General features: G+C 42.6%; 1 protein-coding gene across 4 annotated transcripts in view; it reads left to right on the plus strand.

The window, feature by feature from the left end:
- The window catches only part of GPATCH8 (G-patch domain containing 8), a 351,647-nt gene extending 333,144 nt beyond the window's left edge, over positions 1-18,503 (plus strand). For all 4 annotated transcript variants that reach the window (XM_086923894.1, XM_086923893.1, XM_086923895.1 and 1 more), the window contains one exon: positions 9,517-18,503. In XM_086923894.1, coding sequence (XP_086780020.1) covers positions 9,517-14,719 — 5,203 coding nt within the window. In that variant the 3' untranslated portion in view covers positions 14,720-18,503. The remainder of the gene's footprint in view (positions 1-9,516) is intronic.
- Positions 18,504-18,895: the final 392 nt, after the last annotated feature.

Consider the following 18,895-nt stretch of genomic DNA (forward strand, 5'->3'; position numbering starts at 1 on the left):
GTGGTACCTGCAAAAAGAAGGTTACATGGCGACGACCAGCATAAGGACTGCCTCTACTGTCTTTATCCGGACCATACACCTAAAGACTGCAAGGTATGTCGTACCTTTTTTACAAAGACTTTAAAAGACCATGAGGGAAGGCTTTTAACTTGGCTGCAGAGGCTTAAGGACAAAGAAGACCCCTTGTCCTCTGAGGAGAGTGAGAGCTCATCGAAATCCTGTTCTGAGACTCCTCAAAAGAGGCCCAGAGATGTCTCTCCAGGTCCTTTTACGCAGCAACTTCAAAAGAAGACTCAGAAAAAGTCTTCAGCGGCTCCAAAACTTAGTTACCTGCCAGGGAGTCTTCTCCCCTTCAAGGGTCGCAAAAACCAACTTCAGACCCTCTAACTACTCCGCCGAGGGTGAAACACGCTTTTAAAAAGCCTTCCTCAGCCCTGTCAACTGCCACCTCGTTGACGGTGGCCTTGATGACGACAAAATCTCCTCATACAGCTGTTAGTGACTTCGTCGAATACCATTTCTACACTTTTGGTCTCGTCGGCATCCCTTTCGTCGACAACTTCTTCGTCGACGGCACGTACCCCTGTGTCGTTGACTATCAAAATCAAGAAATCCTCGTTGACGACCTCTGCAACGAGTGCCTCGTCGTTGATGATTCGCACGTCGATGAGTGTACCGTTGACGGCCATCCCTTCGACTACCACTTCGACGACGAGAGGTCTCTCGTCGATAGTTGTGCCCATCGTAACCATTGATGATTCCTTGTCGACGTCTCTACCAACGACGGCCTCGAAGACGACACCTAAAACAAGGACGGGAATAACAAATTTGCAGCAATAAATAACGAAACAGAGGCTGTCGCCCCAGTAGGCTTCAACAATTACTTCCTTCTCACCTTTTGGATGAGGAGGATGATTTGGATGAGGACAGTATGTTTAGAGCTGCAACAAGTCCCTCTGAACTCAATGTTGAGTATCAGGAAGACTCTGATTATGATGATCAAGACATGGATGAGCAGGCGTACTAACACGACGAAAGCCATCCTTAACCCCTTCGCTGCTCATGACGAGCTGAGCTTGTCATGAGGCTCACTGGAGCTGTGCTTATCACGAGCTGAGCTCGTCATGAAACATGGACTATAGCAACTTCCAGCACAGGAGAGGAAAAGCCATAGCAGCCAAGGTGTTAACAACCACAGATTGTTTGTGTTCCTTCAGCCTTGGTCTCTGACCTACAATTTATGATCTCAGACTACAAAAAGAAGTTCCCTACCTCTGCCCAAAGGAAGCAGGCATTATGCCATGAAGCCCAGTTCTTTTTCTATTTCTCTACATGACAAGAAAGGTCCCTGGTATCTAGGCGGTGAATCCAGTCCTCTTGGTAGGGCAGATTGGGAGCTCACATTCCTGATCACCCCTCCTAGGGTAGTTGGTGTCTGGCAGTCAAAGACTCCAGCAAGTAAGGAGGGATCAAACTATCCTAACCTAAGGCAGGAGTGCATGATATCCAGTTGAACCTCTAGATCTTCCTGCTATCCATCGTGGGCAGCCCTGTTTAGGATCTGCCTAACACAACCACCATGTAGTACTGCAGTACTGGCAGGGTGTATTGTGCCAGAAGTCAGACTATGGTGCTGGCTAGACTTTTGGGGGATTTTCCTGACTGTCAACCACCTGACAGGCTTCCTGAACACCAGAGTGAACAAGCTCAGCAGATGCTTTGGGTAGATACCTTCGCTGTAGCAGAGAACCCTCATTGTCAAGCTTTTTGTACTCTGAAGTTTCTACCTCATGGCTCATTGTGAGATGTGTTCTGTCCTCTTTAGTTGTCCAATTTCTTTTATGCATTTTTGCTTCCCCAAATTATGGGTTAGGTTAGCCTCTGAGAGCCTGGCACTTCGATTTGCAGTCTGAGTATCTGTATACCCCAACAACAGCTCAGTGGTTTTGACATCCCTGCTTAAGCGGTTGATGTGATTTTGAATGCTCGATTCAGAAAGGGGGTGGTGATGAACAGTGTCTGAATTGAGCAGACCACTCTTACCCAGTCCAAAGATCAGGGCTGTGATTTTGAATGTTTGCCACTCGTTCAAAAACTGTGAATTCTGCCATCTGAGCAAAGTTTACAGCCTGCTTCGAAGATCGTGGCATTAATTTGCTTCAGTCAAAGTTTTTTGATGGTGTTCTATTTGTTCTGTCTTTGGCCCGCAAAGGTTTTGATATGGGCACAGGCACTGCTAAAGGTTATTTGTAGGGCTTTTTGCATGTCCACATTTGTCTGACCAGCCCTCTGTTCAAATCAATGATTGTGTTATGTTTTTACCACAGTGAGACCTTAACTTGGTACTGATGTTTTTTATGTGCATGCCTTTTGCACTCATGTCCTTTTAAATTGCTGACACTTAGGAATATCTTACTTATTGTAATCCCTTCAATATGGCACATCCATGAACTGCACCAGCAGTTCGTCCAGCCTCCTTTTTACCATCTTCTTCACTTCAAGTTTGGACTTCATACTTGAGCATTATTTCTCATAAAAGTGGTTGCTTTTCAGTGTTGGTCAGGAATGATTCCTCACGTTGTTCTCTCCTATGCATCACTCTGAGGAGGAAGAGAGGCTTTACCGGTTGAATACCAAAGACCCCTTCGTTTTTATATCACTCTGACTAAGGAACACTATTTGAACGTCTGGGTTTTTGCTGGATTCACCTGTGCAAAACAAGGGAAGAGTGGTTCAAAAATGGACCTTATCAAGATTGATTGTCCTCTGCATCAAAGTGTTCTATGCCTTGGCCAAGAAGGAGCCTCCTCAGGGTATGTCTCTTTCCACCAAAGCCACCACAGGGGAGGGGGGGGGGGGCGGGGGTTCCAGCTGGAAGAGGAGAAAGCACAGACTTGCTTTCTTCAGGCAACTCTCCTACCCTCACGAAGCAAGAGCCAATAACTGCTGATGTTGCCTAGCATTCTGGACCAGAGAAGGGAGGTTACGCCAACCAGCATTTTGAAGAGGTGAATGAGCTAATGAAGCACCTCCCAGAGCACAGCTCTGCCCATCTAGTGAGTCGGAGTGCCGAATGAAGGGATACACAAATCTCTAGATTCATTCTTCTGTTCGTCATACTGGTCTTGTGAAAGTAGTCTGAATCTGAAATTCACGGTGATGAGGGCTTGGTGGCGAACCAGTAAGCAAACTAAGGTTTTCAAGTCCACAGAAACAAACTAATAGATTGTCAAAGGTGGGGATTCCGAAAGAAAGGCCTCAGGACCTTGGTGCTACAATTCAGAAGAAACCGATTATAGCTCAGGATTTGGAGGATGGGTATGGTACATCTGATGGGAGGGAAGGCGATGGCTCAAAGAGGCAAAGCTAGTTTGGGATCTCAAGGGCGTTAACACCGTCCAATGAGCTACAGTGTGTAGGGCGTTAAATACCTTCTTTTGACAATTAACATTTATATCTAGCCTCAAATCCCTCCTTGTTCATACCAATGCCCTCTTCTAGTCAAGAGCTGATGTCTCTAGAGCTGGCTGAAGACGGAGATTTAAATTTTGCAGACCGTAAAATGGTCCCAACATTTGAGAAGCGGTCTCCCTCACTCTCTTCCACATATCAGTTTTTGCAGCACCATAGTTAAAAATGCATGAGAGACTACGGTTTAAAGCTTTGCATCACAAGACTCTGGGTATACTGCAGAAAATGTCAAATAATATAGCTATACTTTATGGTTGATTGAACAAAGTTGAGACTCAATCTGCAAATATTTGTGGAGGCAACTAACACATTGCAAACTCAAGTGGGCTGGCATGGGTCAAATTGAACGTGATTGACCATAAAGTTGAAGACGTGGAGAATCCCGTGCAGAGGAATAACCTAAGAGTCTTGACTTACCAGAGAGGAATAAGGGTGAAGACCCAAGAATATGAGATTAGCTTATTTAAACAAGACTTCGCTCAAATTGGTAATTGTCATATCGATTGTCAAGTTCAAAGGGCTCATGTGGGATTGTCATATCGATTGTCAAGTTCAAATAGCTCATGTTTTCCCCTTCTGAAAACCAGAATCTCACAACTCAAATATCCTTGCGCCATTTTAGTTTGTCTGAGTGAGTTCATGTTCCGGCATTTAGCCTTTCAGCTAGCGTGCTCTTCTAGTCCTAGCAAGGTTCTTGGGTTTGAGTTTTTTGCCTGGTCCAACTTCTGCCACCAGATCAGATAGTGGAACAACGGTGGTGGCTGTGAGAGCTGATCCAGGCTGTTCAGAAGCAACGGACGTCTTAAGACAGTGGTGGGGATCCTCACTAAATTTTTACTCTTGTCCATTCTTGCTTCCCTCTCTATAGCAGTGTTTGTATGGAACTCAGAGAAGGTAAAGAGCTTAGAAAGCGCATAACCTTTTGGTCTCTTTAGTAGAGGTGTTTAGTGTTGGTGGTGTTGCTGTTTTAAATTTAGTGGGATTTACTTCAGACAAAACTAAACTTTCATAGGTTGGATCTTTTGGGAGAGGTCGGCTAGTGACTGGGAAATTCTTATTTTTTTTATTTTTTTTTTTTTCCTTTTCAAGTGTCTTATATATTTTCTTGTATCTTCTGTCTTTTTCTTTCTACTTTTGATAGCTGTGGCACCAACAGGAGATAGTTGGTGATAGACTGCTCTGCCCTAGTGTCGAAGGATGTTGGGGGATGGGGTTAAGTTCAGTTTCCCCTCGAGAAAAAGGGACAGGTATGGATAGTTTGGTGGAGTAAGGGGGGAGGGCAGGGACAATTGGTGGTTTGGGTGATTTTGGTGTGGGTGGTTGTGGGGAGAAGATTAGGGGGGAAGGTAGCTCAGGATGTTAAACCCTGGAATTGTGAAAACAAGCACATTGGGGTGCTTGCTCCTAAGAGGGATTAAGCATTAGGCTGCCTTGTTTGTTTGTGCTATTTGAGTCAAGCACAGGAGGATTGGAAAAAAGAGGGAGGGATGGGATTGGGTTGGCGCGGGGGGGGGTTCAGGCAGAGTAGTGGACAGAATGATTTAACATGTTTGTTAAAACGTGCATGGTTGCTTCGTTTGGAGGGGAGAAAATTAAAATTGGAAAGGGCTGCGGTGTCTTGTTTCTCTATTTGAGTTTGCCATTCAAAATGAGAATATAAGAAATAATGACTAGCAAGTTTCTTTTTCACAGCCAGGATATACAGATTCTAACCTGGAATGTAAATTGTATGAGATTACCTGCGAAGATTAAACTGCTTAGAGAGGAATTGAGTTCAATAAAGCCCGACTAGGTTTATCTGCAGGAGACTCCTCTAACTATAGCAGAGTCCAGAAAGGTTGGAAGTCTGGGATACAGGGCTCTGGCAGTATCTGGTACTTTTTTCCAAAATCATAGGGTTGTCTTATTGGTACAAGAAAATAGGGGTTGTTTAGGATTAACTATTTCTGGCATTTACGCATCTAATGAAGGCAGTCCATCATTGTTCATAGTCTTTCTGTCTGAGCTTAGCCTATGGCCAGAACCAATTGTCATGTGAGGGTACTTTAATCTAGTTATACAACCAGGTTTAGACACAACACCCTTAACATCTCATGTCAACGTCCAGGATAGCGTTGAAGCAAGTGATAGATTATTTTTCTTTAATTGAAGTTTTGCGCTCATGTGTCGTAACTGGGAGCCTGGGCTCACTTAAATTTCCGCTTCACCTTTTACGTCCTGGCATATGCACATGTTCGTGGTAAGTCATACTATGAGTTCTGCACTTAGTATTAGTTAACCCTTCAATTATGTTAGTTCATAATGCCCTTTCACTTTTAATCAAAAGGGACTGGTTTTCAGTGATTTTCCACTTCTTTGGACATTTGATCAGAAATTGCTTTTAGACACTGAGTATGTCCTTTTATTTTTGTGCAGTGTGCCGTAGAGGAATTTGTGGGCCACAATATTGGCTCAACAAAGCTGATAGTATGGGATGCTCTAAAAGCCAACATTTGGAGACAGACGGCGAGTTTTGTGATTTGGAAGGGAAAAAGCAGATGGTGCTGCTTCAATTAAAAGTTGAGTTTTCGCTCACTGTTACCATTCAGTCCTCCTCTGAGTCCTGTTAGAATGGCTTACTGTGATGTGCATGATGCTTAGGAAAAGGATTTGGGACAAGGCTTGTTTAAAAGTGGAGACTAAACCGGTCTCATGTTTTGAAAATAATGAGGAAAATGGCAGATTACTTCTTTTCCAGGTCAAAGATAGTAAAGGTGTAAGTGTGGTCATTGGTTTCGGAGGCCTTGGGTAATAATGTTAAAGGGCAAACCTCTTATTGTTAGTGTTTAAAGAATTTTACTCCGCTTTGTATCGGTCCACAGAGGAAATGGTGGAGAGTTGTCTTAATTTGTAATGAGGAAATAAACTCAAGATACTGTACACTGTAGTTACTGAGGTGGGAATACATAAAGCAGTTTCTCAGCTTGCGGCCGGCAAGGCTCTTGGGCGTGACTTATTCCCGTTGGAGTTTTTAGAATGTTTTTTCTAATGTAGTAGCCACTCTTCAGTTTTGCATTGTTCAATTCTCAAGCCGTACCTGGTTCTGTACCTGCATCAATAAGCGAAACATGCATAGCAGTTTTTGCTAAGAATAAAGAACCATCTTGTGCAGATTCTTATTGCAGATTAATTTTGGCTCTGATTTATACCAGAAAACTTGTCATCGCTTTGGTATGGTTATCCCTGATTTAGTGGATCCAGTGCAGCATGATTTTATATCCGCACCCAATGCTACTTTGCATATCAACTTAGCTGTCACTGCTCTCAAGGTGGCTAGAGTATGGAGCTGGTCCGCCAGGATGATTGTGTTGGACGCTGAAAAAGCATTGGACAAGGTCTCCTGGCGGTTTCTTTGGTCAGTGATGAACACTGTAGACTTATGATAACCTCATGTGTCGGAAGGCATTGTATGAGTCATTAACAGCTCAAGTGATATGGGTGGTTTGTCTGCTCCTATTTATATTAGCCGGTGCACTCTGCAGGAGTGCCCACTATCTCCGCAGTAGGTTTTCCTATATTAGAGTCCTTTATCTAGGCCCTAAATTGATCCAGTTTTATTCTATCTCTGTCTGCTTACATTTAGCTGTTAGCATATGCAGACGACATAGCTAAATTGACTTACTACCCTGTTACTGGTCTTGCATTAATAAAGAATGCAACTGCCGATTTCAGATTAGTCTCGGGGGTATAAATGGAACACCAACCAATAAGATGGACATTTTAACGTTTATTATCCCAGAGAACCCCAATTCTCTTTTTTTGTTTACGTTTGTAGCTTACTTTGGTGCAAGAACCTCTCTTGATATAGCGGAGATCACTAATTAAAATTACGAGGCCTTATATTAGACTTTGCTCTGGATCTTTAGGAAATGGAATAGATTACATTTGGACCTAATAGGTAAGTGAAACATGATTAAAACGGTCGTCTTACTGCTGTACTTGATCTATTTAGGGCTATTCAGCACTTTCTGTAGAAAGAATTCGTCAAAAGTGTCTAATAAACCTGGCAAAAGTTTAGCTGGCAGTATAAAATAAACGCAGCGTGCTATACAGTTGTTACAGCTTCCATGTAATCAGGGTGGTGTTGTTACTTTCCCTTTGGCTATACTTTATTCTATGATTTATTTATAGACTATCCGCAGTAGTTTGACCTCGGAAATGGGAACTTGGCGGTCTATTCTAAGATTATCAGTTATCATAAGATTTGGCAGATTTTGAGAACTATGTCATTTTTTAAATGTTACACTTTACTCTGGTACAATCCGAGTCTGTCGTCTTTTCCTAAGAACAGCTATACGCTGTTGTAGGCACTTGCATCATCACACTCTACATGAATTTTATACGAATAGAATAACTGCATAATCTGCTGACTTACCCAAAGAATGTTGGATGTCTTACTGTATTTTTTTTAGATGTTTACAGTTACGGAACTCAAGGCATTTAACTGTGCATTGACTTCTTATATCTTCTTACTCTTTTAGATGTATGATAAACCAGATGTTCTTTCACTGTCTGATTTTAGTATCTTGGTTTAAAGAGCAACTGTATTGCTGAATAACATATGAATTGTAACAGATGATGGTCCATTTTGACATTTTTCATACTTTCCTATAAATGAAATCAAGGCTGTATAATGCTAGTAAATGTTTTTATACAATATCTAATTTAGTAAATTCTGGTTTGTCTGCAAATGCAGAACAGACCCCAGGGCTTAATTGGGTATGGGTTCTCAATGCCAGTAATCAAAAAGTGCTTAAGGTTCAAAAAGACATTCTCCACAACACACTATACCAGTACCAACTTTAGATGTGAATTTGGTTTTAACAGATCTCATGAAAGTACTGTTTGAAGCAACACAGAACTGAAGTCTAAGAAAATAAAAAAAGAAAGTGTTAAATAGTACTTTCTTATTAGCTAGCTATTAACTCTCCAGCGAGATTGCCAATTAGGAGCTTTTCCAGTGCAGGAGTAACTCACAAGGAAAACGTAGTTATGAGTATACGTTCTCTGCTTGTTCCAAAACTTGTATCACCTTTTCACATTTGATCATTCAGTTATCTTCTCTTCTAACAAACTCAGCAGAAAGAAGTCCACTCTCTTTAGATGGAGGTACAGCTATCGTGTGTTGCACACAACTAACTCGAACTACAACAAAAGTTATTTGTACTGCATGGTTCACAATTTCTTGGGTTACTTACAAGTAAGGTTATAACAGCCAGGTAAATTGTTTTGACAATACGATTGTAGTGTTATAAACTACAGAATAAAACATAGTCGGCTAAACCAAGGTCACGTTATACTAGTAAAAAGGGTGCGGCGTTGGTGTTTTTGGGTAGGATGTCTTTGCCTGTGCAGCTACAACTTGGTTATCAGCATATATCTTTAGTGAATTCGTACAATATAATAGCGATGCATTGGTGGGTGAAACTATGTTAAAACATGTATTCATGAGTATTCATTCACCACAGTTATATATTGCTACATACCCCTTGCACAGCATGTGAATCTGGATTAGATTTAATGATGTAAAAGAAAGAGGTTACTCATATTTAACACGTTTTGTAGCTTGAAGCTCTATTAGATTTATATGTGACTGTTCCACGTCCTTGGTGAAGAAGGGAAGTTGGTGCCAAGAAAAAAATAATTTAAATAATTGTCATGTAGTGGGGCAATGCAGTTTAAGGTCGCTGCTTTCGTGAGCTTTAATGGCTCTGACTTAGTTGATGCCATAGTTTAAAACATCTGTTAGCTATACATTTGGCCCAACACCGTGGTAGTGGATTGGTGCAAAGCATGTGAATCTAGAAGAGCGTGGAGCTGCAAAACTATTAAGTAACCTGTTACTTTCGGATCTGTGTTGCGATGTAGGCATGTGAAAGTGAGAGAGCTCAGTGACCGTGTCAGTGTTGCGTAAAGGTAACTTATTGTCCTGATTCATATTAATTTTTCATGTCACGTTTGAATTGTAAGCTTTTTTTTCCCCATCTTTTTCTGATTTGCTTGTAGTGCTCCAGGAAGTGGCCCAAGATTCCGACCCACAACTGTTGCTGTCGATGAAGAAAGCTGTGACGATGAAAGGGATGATGCGATTGGGAATTGCAGTTTTGCCCAAATGAGTCCTCCCCAGTATGCCGCAGAGGCCACTTTGGAGACAATTCCCCTTCCAAATACCGCACTTACAAGTAGCCCAGTTTCTTTAGCAGCTGCATCTACTCCAGCAACTCAATCAGTTAGCTTCAGCATGAAAACCAATGTGGGTACCCCACAGCAGAAGCTTGGAGTCTGTTTCTCATTTGCCAAGAAGGTGCCTGTAAAACTTGAGTCTCCATCTTCTGTTTTTAAAGACCAAGTAGAAGACACTAGCCTAACGGAAGATGGCATGCTGGTTGATAAAGCATCATTAGAGCAGGGGATGTTTGTCAGAACAGGGGAAGTAGAACTTGGTCACATCCCTGAAGAGAAGCTTGAGGAGGAGGAAACTCAAGAGGTTGATTCGGGTGCCTCACTGGCTAGTACCTTATCCAAGCTTAAGAAAATGAAGCGAGATGAGCAGGCACTCCATGCAGAGTCAGAGTATTACCACTACATACCTCCTGCACACTGTAAAGTGAAACCACCTTTTCAGTTTTTACTCTTCATGAGGTCAACTGACCAGATGGAGGCAGATAATGCTTCCGGCAAAGGATTAGAGGCAAGCAAGTGCAAGGATCCTGCAAAAGACAGCAGCAACGAAAAAGGTCCTGAAGCAACTGACTGCTGCAAAGTCAGAGATTCTGTGACAGTTACAGACAGTGGTAAAGGCACTGACCCAATGGGGGGTAACAATGGCAGCCAAGGGAAGGATGCTGGTAAAGGCAGTGACAACATGAAAAGCGACAGTAGCACCAGAGTGCGGAGCACCGTCAAAGCTAGTGACTGTAACAAAGGCAATGAGAGTATCAAAGGTAGCGATGGCAATGCAGTCACAAGTGGCAGCAAGGTTCGGGATACCATCAAAAATGGTGACAAAAGTAATGACAGCAGTACAGTCAGCAGGGGCAGAGATGTCATCAAAAGCAACACATCTAAAGACTGCAGCAAAAACAGTGATCCTGTCAAAAGCCGAGACCTAGTCAAATTTGGTGATGGGTGCCAAAGCAGTGAAGCCATAAAAGTTGCGCCTGCCATCAAAGTTATAAGCCCTATCAAGAGCAATGAAACTATCAAAGTTACAAATGTTGTCAAGGGCAGCGGGACTGCCAAGTTGGTTGATGGCATAAGGAGCATAGAGCCCATAAAGGGTGGTGGTGCCACAAAGGGCATAGAGGCAAAGAAGACTGGGGGTATAATTAAAGGAGCAGAACCAATAAAGGCTGAGATTACCCAGGGTGGCAGAGTAAGCAAGGGTGGTGAAGTAGCCAATTTGGGCATTGTCAACAAGAGCAATGAGCCCATTAAGGTCGTTGCAACCATGAAGTCAAGTGGGGCAGTTAAGGGCATTGAAGGTAACAAGGGTGGTGTGCCTGTCAAGAGTGGTGATGCCATAAAAACTATGAGCCCCATCAAAGGCAGTGAACCTGTTAAGGTGGGTGGCACTGTTAAGGGCAGTGAGACCAGAGTTGGTGGGGTCACCAAGGGCAGCGAGAGCATTAAGGTGGGAGCATCAAGCAAGGGTGGTGAGTCTTTGAAGATGGGTGGTCAAATCAAGAGCAGTGAGGTCGTAAAGTTGGGTACACCTAATAAGTCTGGTAATATCCTTAAGGTTGGCACATCAAAGAAAGGGGCTGAAACCGTCAAGGTGGGTGGTCTCATTAGGTGTGCTGATGTCATTAAGCTGGGTCCTCCCAGTAAAAGTGATGGGTCCATCAGGGTGGGTGGGCCTACCAAGGGTGGTGAGACTGTCCTGATGGGGGCAACTAACAAGGGTGGGGAAGCCTCCAAGAACGGAGAATCTGTTAAGGCAGGTGGAATGAGCAAGGTTGGTGAGGCAATGAAGGTGGGTGGAGCCAACAAGTTAGGTGCAGCGGCTAAGGGTGGTGAGGCCATCAAAGGCAATCCTGCCACCAAAGGCAATCCTGCCACCAAAGACCATGTAATTGAAAGGAAAAAGGTTCAGTCTGTCATCCCCAAAACGGGCACTGCAAGCAATATCAAAACAGAGAATCTAGGGAGTGCTGAGAGCATTGTAACTAATCCAAAGCAACCAGAGGGATTACTCCATGCCAAAGAGATTAAACAGGATGAAAAGAAAGGTGCCCCAATCACTGCCTTAAGTGAACTTATTGAAAACAAAAGCTTGGAATCAAATACTCCAGATGAAAGTACTAACCCTATTGAAGGTAGAGTTGAAGTTTTGGATGGGCCTAGACAGCCCAGTGGGCCTTTTTTTCCTGTTCTGGGTAAAGACGACACCACAATGCTGCAGTGGCCATCCGAACTCTTGGTATTTACTCAGACACAGCCAGCTATTTCCTACAGTTGTAACCCTTTGTATTTTGATTTCAAACTTTCACGAAACAAATCTGATAAAAAAAGTATTGAAAAAACAAAAGATACCCGAACTCCTGGAAAGGAGTCCTCCAAACTTGTAGAACAAAAGGATTTGAACAAAGGCAAAGACGCTGAAAATCTGTCTACTTGTCTAGATGTAAAGAACATAGTCAAGACTCCAGTACATACATGTGGCGCACAGAATAAAGCAGAGACCAGCGTTGCACTGCTTTGTGAACCTGACGAGAATAGCGTTGTTAAAAAAGAGAAATCTGGGAAATCTCACAAGCATAAAAAAAGGAAGAAGCATAAAAAGTCTGTCAAGCGTAAACGCAAGCACAAGGCAGAAGACGAGGCTGGTGAAGAAAAACAAAAGAAACGCAAGAAGCATAAACGTAAGAAGACCAAGACCACCATCCCTGTTGATGCAGAGTTTGTTGTGAAAACCGAAGGTAGTGATTCTGCAAGCCAGCTGCTAAAGGCAAAGACCAGTCCACATGACGTGACCCCTCTAAAGCCTCTCTCTATTTCAGAAAGGATCATTATCAGCAAAAATGACACTGCTGTCAATGTATGCCAAGAGCCAGCCATCAAGAAACCCAAACCTGAGACCCAACTTTCATCTTTATCTTCTGCTACACATGGACAATGTTCAGTCAAGCGAGAGAGTAGGTCCAGGCGCAGGAGCCGTCATAGTAGTGGTGATAGTGACCGAAGTTCTCATCAGAAGCACTCCAGCCAAAAATCTGCGTCTCACTATAGTGATTATGATGACTCTGGAAGCGGACGATCTAAGAGCCGCTCGAGATCTGGTCAGCGACGCTCTTCACCAAGGTCCTATTCTTCAAGTTCTGACCGGTCTACTGACAACAGTCATTACAGTCACAGGCGAAGTTACTCAGATACAAGTGATTATAGTGAGTATAGCAACCGGTCCCAACGGCGATCAAAGCGATCCCATGGCTCTGACGATGACTCAGACTACAATAGCTCAAAACGTACATCGAAAAGGCGCAAATACTCTTCCTCTGACTACAGTCATAGCCGATCCCGGAGCAGAAGCCGTAGCCGAAGTGACACTAGGGGTCGGTCAAGAACAAGAAGCAGAGGTAGAACACGGAGCAGCAGCCGTAGCAGGAGCCACAGCAAGAGGAGAAGCCGCAGCGACACAGGGCGGAGCTGGAAACGTAGCCGTAGCTACAGCAGAGACCGTAGTCGCAGCACCAGAAGCCCATCCCAACGTTCTGTTTCCAGAAAGGGGTCCCGTGGTCATGAAAGCTCTGATGACAGGAGAGCTAGCCGAAGAGATTTTAACCGTTCAAAAATCTACCGTTCACAGTCTCCCCGTTACAGCAGATCAGGTAGAGCTGATGGCCATTCAAAAAGAGGAGACAGTAGAGGAAGGGACTCTAAGGGGTTCAGCAGTACCCTCTCTCACAGTTCAAATTTCAGAAAAAGTTCTGAAAGGGAGCCTTTTGATGGAAAGAGCTCTTTAACTGCAAAACAGCTGCTAGAAAACATTCAGTCAAGAAGGATGGACAGGAAATCTGTTACCATGGGAGAGACTGCAGCAGGACCAAGCAAAGGTGGGGCAAAGCTAAAGGATCCCCCTCAGGGCTACTTTGGCCCTAAGCTGCCCCCGTCATTGGGTAACAAGCCAGGGATGCCTTTAATTGGAAAGTTGCCCACAAACCGCAAGCCATGCACTGTTAAGAAAGATGAAGCTGGAATGGAGAAAACTGAGGACCTGGCAGATGCTGGGCAAACATGTGCAGAGATCTTGCTACCAACAGTACCTGTTACAAACGATACACCTGTGAAGCTTGATGTAAATGACACACCGTCTGTTCATGAATTAGAAGAAGCTGTTGAAGTGCTGCATCCTCCAGCAGTTCCTCCTGGAGTATCAGAGCATCAAGAATACTACAGTTCTTCAGAGCAGCTTTTGCCTCATGGCTATGGGACCAGTATGTGTGAGGACCGGGTAGCTCTGGAATCAGTTGGCAGTGGTAACCCAGCTTTCCCTACGGATAGCGGTTTGATGCCTTTAGGTCCTGATCCAGAGCATTATTCAGCATACAGACCCCAGAGTGAGGGCTTGAGCATTGACGGAGACCCTGAGGGAGAAGATGATTTTTCTCTGGCACCACTGGAGAGCCAGCCCATTACGTTTACGCCAGAAGAGATGGAAAAGTACGGCAAATTGCAACAGGCAGCCCAGCAGCACATTCAACAGCAGCTTTTGGCTAAGCAAGTAAAGGCCTTCCCTGCATCAGCCCTCACCCAAGTACCTCCCACCATGCAGCAGATTCATATACAGCAACAAGCACCAGGCTCGGCCACATCCATCACTACTGTCCAGCATGCTATCTTGCAACATCATGCTGCTGCTGCTGCAGCTGCAGCTGTAGGCATGCACCCACACCAACACCAAGCTTTGGCCCAGGTGCACCATATTCCTCAACACCACCTAACGCCCATCTCGCTCTCTCACCTTACCCATTCACTGATTCCTGCCCACCCACATACTTTTCTTGCTGGGCACCCTATTCATATCATTCCAGCCTCTGCTCTCCACCCAGGCCACCTAACCCTTCACCACCTGCCTCATGCACTTTACCCAACCTTATTTGCCCCTCGTCCTGGCTCAGCAGCTGCCACCGCATTGCACCTTCACCCTCTGCTGCACCCGATTTTCTCTGGTCAAGACTTGCAGCACCCCCCTAGTCATGGCACATGAGTATGTAGACCTAGAGAAGGTTGATAGAAAGTATCACCAGAATTAGGATCGTCTGGGATGTGTGGCCATTTAAACAGCCTAGTGACTTGGCTCGGGGCCACTGCATGAAAAGTAAGAAATGCAACATTTCAGAGATTTTCCTAGTTGTGGCTTGAAACTGACCTTGTGTATTGTAACCCTGCTCTGTTAACACACCATCTTATGGTCTCAGGCATTTGCAGGGTTTTCCCCTTTCATCCATCTCTTTTGCTTGTGGATCCAGCTCAAACCACTCGTTCCTAATAGGAAGGCTAGCCTGGACTCCGTGCAACAAACAAGTCTTGTTCAGTTCATTGTTTTCTGCTGAGACATGGGGAATCTAGGGATCTGCATCAAAGACTGCTTAATCAGTGATGGGGAAACCACTGAAATATAATGTTGCAAAATTTCACAGCTACTGTGGCCTGGGAAATGTGCTTCCCTGAAAACATCTGAAAGTTGTGGAGCGCCATAGAGACGAGCTTCACAGCACCTTGACTAAGTTGTAAGGTATTGAAACCAAAACTAAACTGAACTCGCTGTAGTTGGAGCCAGTGCAGCAAACAAGGCAAAACTGCAAAAGAGAATAACACGGAAAAAGCAGACATTTCACTGCCTCTCTGGTTCCCACTAGACTGTCCAGCATGGCCAGGGTTGGGACTCTTAAATAAAGGATGCATAGAGAGAATGGGAGCCGAGCGAACAAAAATAACAGATGGCAGTCTGCAGACTAGTGACTAAAAAAGCGGTCTGCTTTCTTGTAGCTGGGTGATGGAAAAAATACGTCCATGCTTGTAGGTTGATTAGGAGGCTTTGTTTTTCCCCCTACAGGGCTGATATTTTCTGTATTATAGGATTTTTTTTAAATTAATGTAAAGTATTGCACTGAAAACTGTATGACATTATCAGCTGCTTTTTTAGTAGCTAAATAAAAGGTGAAAGTAGGATAATAGGGTGGGGAGTCATGGGCTGCAATTTGCCTGTACAATCCCGCAATAATATTTTTACAGCCAGTTCTTAGAGTTGGTGGTACTTGTGTCTTACTGCTTTTGTAAATATCTTTTGCTTTAGGTGAATCAAAAAAGACACATTTAACGTAGGTAAAACCTCCTAGCTTCAGGTGTCCTAAAAATGGAATATGAAGAAAGACTAACTGATTAAGCATGTATATTTATGAAGCTCGTATTTTTCAAGTTTTATGTACCATAAATGTAAAATACATATAAATATATATTAAGTTAATCTTCAGTTGAATTTGCCTACAAGCCACTTGGATTAAGAATATGCGAATGGGGGAATTGGGTGTTCCAATATCTGGAAGCTCACTTCCATTGCACATGTGTTCCATGATCTGACTTCCTCTGTATTTTTGTATTCACCACTTTTTGGGGGTGGGGTACAGTTGGCTCATTGCATGCGAATGAAGGTGCTCCATTTTGTGGTTTTGGAGAAGTGGGAAAAGTTAAAGGAGTTCATTCTGTTGGTGTAGATTGTGTTGTGTTCTGGCAGTGGAACCTTTGAGTACAAACCTCCATGCTGACATAGTAAGAAGTATCATAAAAAGAGGGTATACACCCAATGAAACGACTTTTATTATATAAAAAGTGAAGGAAGATCGGCTGAGATTTGCTTGTGGATGAGCAGCATCACAATTGTGACTGGAAGTGGAGTTTCTCCTCCAGTCTACCTTCCATGGGATTTAGAGACAAAAGTGCACATGGAAGTGGATGTTTCATCGACGGTTGCCACTTGTCATCAGGATGGGTTTTGTAATCCTCAAATCTTAACGATCTTTTATTAGAATTTCAGAACAGTTTCGGATTTTGTGGTATGTTTGATCATCAAACATATTTTTTATTTTCTGTTCCTTCATAACAAAGTTTTACATCAGGCTGATCTCACCTGAGATGTCCACTGGCTTCAGTCCCTTGCACCATTAAAAAAAAAAGTGCCTTATGTCATCAGCACTTCATGTATTTTAGGCATACTGGTTACACCTGCACACTTTTGTGTTCTGTCTAGCCATTTTAACCTTAATATTCTGTTCTTAGAGCACATTGTTCCTCTCTTGGGACCTGCCCCATAGCAGTTGTCATTTCTCTATTGAACGTTGTAGCCACATCCCTTCCGTTGATTAATTTGGAACTGGTAAATGAGCCAAGCCACAATGGAAGTATCTGTTTAATTCTGGACACTTAGCAAATTGTATGATATTGTTGTCTAGTTTCTCTACAGTAATGTTCTGTCCAGTGTGTACATATCCAGTTCACCTAATGGCATGCGTAAGAATGAAGAGGTTTGGAGTATACAGTTATACCCCATCATCCGTAACTCCTTTGAGAGGAGAAATGACTGACCAATTCAATAAGAGCAAAGCAGTCTGTTTACATTTTTTTCCATTTGCTACACTGGAGTCATAGTAATGTGAAAATAAACAACTCCTACAAGTTATACAACTGAGCAGTGACGAAGATTAAACATTTAAATGTTCCATCTGCCACAGAGGTCTTTTTTGCTATTCTAGCTTAGTAGAAAATGCAGCAAAAGTCAAATTTTTCATTTTCACTCTAATAGTTTTGTTTTTAACCATTTTCCATTTAATTAAATAAACTACTCTGAAAGAATAATTTTAAAATAGGTTTTCATAGTGACCATGCTAATCAGGCTAGAAACGTAACCTTGTCTAGTCAAAGCATTTCTAGAGTTTTAGCTCAGGTTTCCTATAGCATAATATAGTAAATAATGTGAATTTTTTTAGGAAGGTGTGTAGAAAGTACATTTAAGTGTGCTTCCCTAATGTGTCCCTCCATTGTGGTTCCATAAATTCTTCTGAAAATTATGGAACATTTAAATTGAAATATACTGTACCATAATGAATATTGGTACAGCATAACTGGAAGAGATGTGCAAAGCATGCAATGTCGGCAAATTTACAAAAGGTGAAACCTATTCTGAACTCTTTCACATTAAAATCTGTATTTACTAGCGGTCATAAAATACTGTTAAATCCACACGTAGACTCGTTTTGTTTGAGTCACATTTCCATATCATGACTCATTTTACCGGACATGGCTGATTCAGTCAACGTATAAATGTTCTTATTGGATGATTTGTAGATTGTGGTTTCTTGATGGATACAGTACATAAAAAAAGTGTTTTAGTGAGACTCCTGATCCTTTGTAGCATGAAGTAATTGAATGATGCATTGAATTGAAACCCATTATCACAAGAACCTGATCCATGGGCTGAACAACATTGTGTCATCCCTTTTTCAATATTTTCTTCATTTAAGAGGCAAGAAATGGCAGTGTTTTGTTTTGTGTGTTTGAGATCATCTCTGCCTATCTGATTGGAAATTACCATCTCCTTGGTTTGGGGATTAAAGAGCAAGGCTCTTTGATGATCCTTCTCTTTGACAAAATGATCTTGTCAAATTTTAAGTGCTTCCTACTTTTCCTATTTATGCGAAAAATGTTAGTATGGTGGACATGTATAGTGTTACGGTTGCTGATGAACTGATCGTTTCTCACTTTACTGACTCCATAAAGCATACATTAGCTCTTTTTAGAATGGTGGTTCTTTATTTAGTCAAACTGCTACAAATAAAGGTTGGAAGAACACTTTCCATTTCCAAACAAAGTGGCTGTATTTACTTGTCACTTGTAAAATATCTAAATAAAGATAAATATGTATATATGTACATACATATATCACACTGTAAATTGGGGAAATACAGTTTCTAATAAATAATTTCTTAAAAACAAAACTGTCTTGTCGTTTTCCCTTTGTATCAGTCTTGTTTTGGTGATTAGCTATTAATGTATTGAATTAAAAATCCTTCAAAGCAAAACAATTGCAAGCAAATTGAAGACTGGTTAGAGGTGCATTCACTTGCAACTTTTAATTATTTTCTAATTACTAATTTCATTCATATGCTGTTTTAGAATTACATTTGCCAGTCTGTCCTCAGGCTAGCATGGATTCTGGAAGTTCTAGAACATCTGAACACATGATTGATCAGGTGCCTAATCAAGTGCCCCAGATCGTCACCTTTCTAAGCGTGTGTTCATCAGGTACCTTTTTCCTAAATGGTGGGAAAAAATAATAGTGTGATCTTTTTCAGTGAAAGTGAACTGCTCCTCCTAGTCTCTCTCTGCT

The sequence above is a fragment of the Lissotriton vulgaris genome, chromosome 5 (genome assembly GCF_964263255.1).
Source record: "Lissotriton vulgaris chromosome 5, aLisVul1.2, whole genome shotgun sequence".
In the NCBI taxonomy this organism is placed as follows: Eukaryota; Metazoa; Chordata; class Amphibia; order Caudata; family Salamandridae; genus Lissotriton; species Lissotriton vulgaris.